Here is a 6,590-nt window from a genome sequence, read left to right on the forward strand (position 1 = left end):
TGTGTGTGTGTGTGTGTGTGTGTGTGTGTGTGTGTGTGTGTGTGTGTGTGTGTGTCTTAAAAGATGTCAAGCGCATATGGGGTATAATTTCCAGAAGGAGAAAAGTCCTGAACACAAATAGTTCTACCACCCTTGCTGCATGCTCCTGACCTGTAGTGGAGACACTGTAGTAGGGACTGGGAAGAATAGGTTAGAACCAATGCACATGGATGAGATGGGCCAGCAGCAGCAAGGGGGGAAGGCAGCTGAGGTTAACAATCCCCAGATCAACAGAGATGAAGACAAGACACCCAGGGAACAGAGCAAGCCAGGCATTGTGCAGTGCTAGTAGAAACCAGAATATTCAGGGTCTAGTCGAGAGGCCCACTGAGCTGGGACAGACACTCCCAGCCCAAAGCTGCAGATAAGTATGAAGCAGCCTTGGCCTTGGGCTACTGCAGGGTCAGGCTCAGCCAGTGGTCCAGGCACACGTGCAATCATAGAGAAGTAGCACCCAGGATACTACCATACTATAAAATACTATTTCACCTGATCAGGACTCAGATTTTAAAAAAAAAAAAAAGAATAAAATACTATTTCATGGCAATAACTGGGTTGAAACCTTGATTTTAATGGGAATTCTCTGTCTCAAGTTAAAGAGAAATTTTCCAGTGGACTTGGGGTTATGATTTATGATGTTGGCTGGTCAGAAACTACAAACTCCCTGTTCAGCAGTAATTTCTTCAGTAACCATGTGATGAGCAAGAATCTTTAGTTGTCAAAATCTCACAAGCTAAGTCACCCCAATTCAGAAAAGGGAAATTGTATAATGTGTTTGCAATAAATATATTAAATACTCTTAACTTTAAAGCAATTCTTGTGATTTTAAACCACAATTCTAAGAGAGAAAAGCACTTCCTATATGCTCCACAAAGAAGTCTATATTACATTAAAATCAGAAATAAAAGACAAAAAAAATGCTTCAACAATGTACAGGTCAGTTCTGTGGCATCTGTTAACAAATGTGAGTCATTCCATTGAAATCTTTCTCACCACGCAGACTTTTCCTGTAAAATGGCTTTAAGGATTATTACTTAGAAAGACTTACCTACAATTGGCTGGCCGGTTAGTTCAGTTGGTTAGAGCACAGTGTTATAATGCCAAGGTCAGAGTTCAGATCCCCTACCTACCAGGCGCCATAAACAAAAAAACAAAAAAAAAGACTTACCCACAAGAAGAAAAGCCAATGTAAACATCATACATAGGATAATCTTCCATGATTGAGTTACCCTAAAAAGAATAAAAATGGTGATTAAAAATAAGAACTTAACAATGTAATACATCACTGTTAACCTTAAACTTGGACTTTAACCATTTAGCCAAGTTGACAAACTTGCTTATTCTCATTCATGTTTATTCTAGGTTGAGTTTGTGAATTAATTTAATTTCTGATCCATTATCTTTGAAATTGAGAGAAAATAGTTTTTATGAAGGTACACACTCATGCATAATGCATGTGCATACATACATTCATATATAACAGTTATGCTATTATATGCTTGTTTTTATTCTTTAAATGCTTATAAGAAGAAAATAAGTGGTTATCCTAGATGTCTTGAATGTATAATGAGCTTTAAAAAAAAGAAAGAAAAGAAAAGTCAGGCTCTGATTTTGTAGAAATTAGGTATTAAGCTAAAGAACTATGACAATTAACAATTATCTGATAAAATTCCTTAAAGTCATTATAACCTTTTTTTCCCATTTTGTATTGAAGTATATAACATACATATGTAAAAGTGCACAAATCATAATTTTATAGCCTGATGAACTCTTGCAGAGTGAACATATATATCTGTGCAGGAATGTGAGAAAATATCTGTTGTTTAAACCACCCAGTTTGTGGTATTTTTTATTGTAGCCCAAGCAGATGAATACAGCCAGCCTGTCAAAGCCCTTCTTATGCCCCTCAGACCCTACACCTTCCGTCTCTAATGGTAACTGCTCTCCTGAGCTCCATTCCCATCGACTAGACTTGCCTGGTTTTGAACCAGATACAAAGGGATACCCGTATGGACATCCCTCCTAACACCGATGGGCATTTGGGGCTAAAAATATATATTTGTTTATTATATATATAATATACAAATCATGCTATTATAAATATTTGTATAAGCAATGCTGCTATGAACATTCCCGTACATGATTTTTTATGAACAAATGTATGTATTTCATTTGTAAAATATAGTTAATAAATATATTTATATTCTATTTATAAAATATAGCTAAACTATAACAAATATATATTTGTTTATCTTATATATATAAAACAATGCTGTTATAAATATTTGTATATGTGATGCTGCTGTGAACATTCTCGTACATAGTTTTTGATAAAAACATGTATGTATTTTATTGGTATATTCCCAAGAGATGAACTGCTGGGTCATAGCGTATGTGTATATTCAGTTGCAATAGATCCTGCCAAATAGTTTTCCAAAGTGATTGTAGTTATAATATTTTCACACCCAATTTTTTAAAAAAGCCTTAAAGGGGAAAAAAAAAAGGCTAAAATAGTCTGATCCAGGCTGTGAGCTTCTGGATGAAGTAGTCCAAGTTGGTAAACTAAAAATGTCTACTTAAAATATAAGAAAACCCGAATTAAGACGGATCATTTGTTAACTGCAGATGGCAACCTGATGCAGCAGCAGAAGCACTGGGTCACAATTTAAGGAAGGAGGACTGCACTAGTCCCAGAATTTCATGTCCCTTCAGCAATTTGGCCGATGGCTTTTCACCTGCTGGTTCTGAACTAGTTTCCATCAACTGAGAGGCACAATTCCCTGCTCCAGGTCTATGAAGAACAGGTAAGAAGTTGACCTTACGTCTGCAAGTGACTTAATTTATGTTTAGATATGTGTATTTCTTTCGATTTTGCTCCTTCTTGGAAAATTATGTTCAACTGTCAGTAAACAGATTACTTATATTAATTTTTCCAAGTTAGTTGGCCAAATGATGTACAAATTTACTGTCTTAGTGATTTGCTCTTGAGTTGTAATGTTGGTTGGACCTTATAAGACTATAGCTCAGACTCTGCAGGGAGACTTAGAATGAGCTTCCCGGTTCTCCCAGTAGTTTTAAGTAGCTTACTTCAGCTGCATAAAGCAATCATGCTCATTAGCCACCCAGGGTTATGAGACAGTGCGAAAAGCAACTCAGAAGACAGTTTCCCTAATTCACTTTCCTCCAGGGAAAGATCACCTCCGACCCCTTTAAATATTACTGGTCATGCGGAGAGTGGTAGAGGGTTCTCTGGCTAAAAAGAAAGTTATTCAAGGTCAGTTACAGCCCCCTGAAGAGCCCTCCTGGTGGGCTGACTTAGGTAAAAATGACCACATTCCTATATTTACCAAAGATGATTTCTGTTTTTTACTAGAAAGTCTGGCTGCCAGGCTCTGCTTTGCAAGACTCCTTCCATGCCTTTCCCCCAGCCTGTGGCATTCTGCCATTCGGAGCTAGCCTGCTTTGTTAGTACTAATTGTAATGTTCAAATGCTGCTCTTCTGGTACTGATAACTGCGTAGCATTCCTTTTATTTCTATTGACAGTTTTATTTCTTTTATTGCTTTTATTTCTATTTATTATTTTTAGTTTTATTCCTTTTATTTCTATTGACAGTTTCGTTTCTGTGCAAGTGCACAGAGTTACCACTGGGATGGTCATTTTGTTGCTTTCAGTTTTTGTCTTCCCAGCAGGCAGCAAATGGTGCAGGTAGATAAGTCTTGGGTCTTTGGCCCAGCCGAGTGGGCAGGGCTTCCCTGCTTTCTCCTAATAGTCAACATTCATGTATGTAGTGGATTGAATTATGTCCCCCCAAAACTCACTGAGGTTTGAATTGTGTCCCCCAAGTTTTATATATTAGAAACTTAGCCCCCACTGTGACTGTAAACAGGGTGGCAAATCCTATTATGGTAACTGAAAGGTGGAGCCTTGAAGAGGTGATTGGATTGTAGGAACACGCAATAGTGAATGGATTAAAAATACTGGTCAGAGGCCTAGTTCTGAGGGCTTTAGAAGAAAAGAAAGAGAATCTGTCTTCTCTCTCTGCCCTCTCTGCTTCCACTATCTTGCAATGTGAGACCCCTGGGTCACTGTTGCCACCACCAGATGGACTTTGGACTTTCCAGCCTCTGACACTGTAAGCAAATAAATTTCATTTTTCTTTATAAATCACCCAGTTCCCTGTACTTTATGATAAGCAACGAAAACGGACTAATACAATATATTCTTGCTATAGGAAACACAGTTATTATTAGCTCCAAACGTGTACCCACTAACAGATTTTTTAGCCAATTCTCATCCAAGGGTGTAATAAATGCCTCTCTGTATCCAGAGTCCTAAGCTCGGTGCTAATCTCTGCGTGCCATCAAGACGAGACAGGCTAGCTCATGATGAAAAAGTGAATCTGCTGCTGCCCAGGTTTACTCACTTAAAAAGGATGGCTCCTCTTTCACAGCCCCGTCCCCAGTCCACTGTGATTAATCTACATACCGCTGACAGAGAAAGCAGACTGCAAGCCACAGAGAGTACCGTGATCGAGAGAAACCTTCAGAGGAAACAATTTGGAAATGATTTTCTCTAATAAGGAGGAAAGCATTTGTTGGGTTATTTTCCAGGTAAACGGGGCACCAGTGATATATGACACGTATAAGATCCCAGGGACGCCGTTCTGCAAAGCTACAGACCCGGTGGCGTCAGGGTTTTCGTACCCTGAGAGCAAAACGTTCATACGGGCGGTGCTGCTGGCTTCTTCCGAGCGGCCTCTGGAAAGCCCGGCAGCCTCTTGCGGATTTGGTCGTCCATTCATCTTCCCCCACCGAGTGACAGAGCCGGGAGACAGCACAATTCCATTCGGCTTCTCTTCCCTATTTCATGGAAAACAAGAAGCTATCCATGGCAGTTTGTCGATTTGCTCTATGACGTCTCGCTTCACAGGTGTTTCTCCTTCCAGGGGAAACTGAGTGCGTGCGTTTTGAACGGCCTCTGAGCCTTCTGTTACATCACGCTGTGTGACACCTCACAATGGCAGACACACCACCTTCAAATGCCTTGTTGTACTGTATTTGAAGCCCACAGAATAATATACAGGTCGCTCTGTACCCACTACGTTGCTGTAGCAAATCTGGATGTGTTGCTGTGTTTGCTTCACTAATTTTTTAAAAAACTAAAATATGAGAAATACCATGGAAGACCCCAAAATATTCCCTAATTTTACTACTCTTCTTTATTTCCCATAGATAACTACAATCTGATAATTGATATACCCCATTCCCATGTGTTTTTTGATATTTTACTGCACAAATTTGCATCTGTAAATAATGTATTGCTTTTATACCTTAAGCTTATAATAAATGACATGCCACTCTTGGATTTCTTACATTATCTATTTGTAGACAGATTAACTCCAGTCCGGTCATTGTAACTGTTCTATAGTATTTTATTGTATATACATCACAATTCATTTGCCTATTCTTCTATAGATGTATACTTAGGTTGTTTTCAGTTTTCCAGCAATACAAGTAATGCTCAATGCATGTTCTTATATGCACATCACAAGGTTTTTCTAGGCATACACCTAGAAATGGAATTGCTAGATGGAATCAGGAGTTAGTTTATTTGGAATATAAAATTCTAGGGTGACAATTATTTTACTGTCATCACTGCGGAGACATTACTCAAAGGTCTTGTGGAGTTGACTGCTGCTGATGATAAGTCTATCTGATCCTCATTTCTTTTCTTTCTTTCTTTCTTTTTTTTTTTTTTTTTTTTTCCCTTTTTTTTTTTTTTTCCCTTTTTTTTTTTTTTTACCTTTTTGTCTTTTTTCGTGGCCGGCAACGGATCGCAACCCTCAGTGTCGCGCCCGTACCGGACTGGGCCCGGCAACGGGATCGCAACCCTCGGTGTTGTTCCCGCCCCTCGCTCAGCCAGTGAGCGGGAACCGGTCTGTGTGTGGGATCCGAACCCTCGGCGGGAGCGACACCGCGCTTCCCAAGAGGCGCACTGCAGCAGTGCGCCACCGGGCCGGCCCCTTTTTTTTTTTTTTTACCTTTTTGTCTTTTTTCGTGGCCGGCAACGGATCGCAACCCTCAGTGTCGCGCCCGTACCGGACTGGGCCCGGCAACGGGATCGCAACCCTCGGTGTTGTTCCCGCCCCTCGCTCAGCCAGTGAGCGGGAACCGGTCTGTGTGTGGGATCCGAACCCTCGGCGGGAGCGACACCGCGCTTCCCAAGAGGCGCACTGCAGCAGTGCGCCACCGGGCCGGCCCTTTTTTTTTTTTTCTTGGCAATTTGTCTTTTTTCCTCTGGTAGTTTTTAAGATTTCTGTTTAGCCATGATGTTTTTCAGTTTCACATCAATGAACCTAGGTTTGATATTAGTTTTTATTTTTCCTCATTTGCATGCAGAGGGCCTTTTCAATTTGAGGGCCCCTGCCTTTCTTCAGTTCTGGACTATTTTTCAGCCATGAGATCTTCAAATACTGCTTCCCTGCTATTGCCTCTATTTTCTTATAATGGCCCACGAGTCAACATTTGTGTTTCCCTTTTAATTTATTCT

General features: G+C 40.1%; 1 protein-coding gene across 1 annotated transcript in view; it reads right to left on the reverse strand.

The window, feature by feature from the left end:
* Window positions 1-4,793, reverse strand: part of SUN3 (Sad1 and UNC84 domain containing 3) — a 42,171-nt gene extending 37,378 nt beyond the window's left edge. Inside the window, exons 1-2 of the mRNA XM_008587809.1 lie at window positions 4,745-4,793; window positions 1,208-1,269 (exon numbers count right to left, since the gene is read on the reverse strand). Coding sequence (XP_008586031.1) covers window positions 1,208-1,269; window positions 4,745-4,764 — 82 coding nt within the window. The 5' untranslated portion in view covers window positions 4,765-4,793. The remainder of the gene's footprint in view (window positions 1-1,207; window positions 1,270-4,744) is intronic.
* Between the last annotated feature and the right edge of the window lie 1,797 nt (window positions 4,794-6,590).

This window comes from Galeopterus variegatus, unplaced genomic scaffold (assembly GCF_000696425.1).
Source record: "Galeopterus variegatus unplaced genomic scaffold, G_variegatus-3.0.2 Scaffold4548, whole genome shotgun sequence".
NCBI classification, from domain to species: domain Eukaryota; kingdom Metazoa; phylum Chordata; class Mammalia; order Dermoptera; family Cynocephalidae; genus Galeopterus; species Galeopterus variegatus.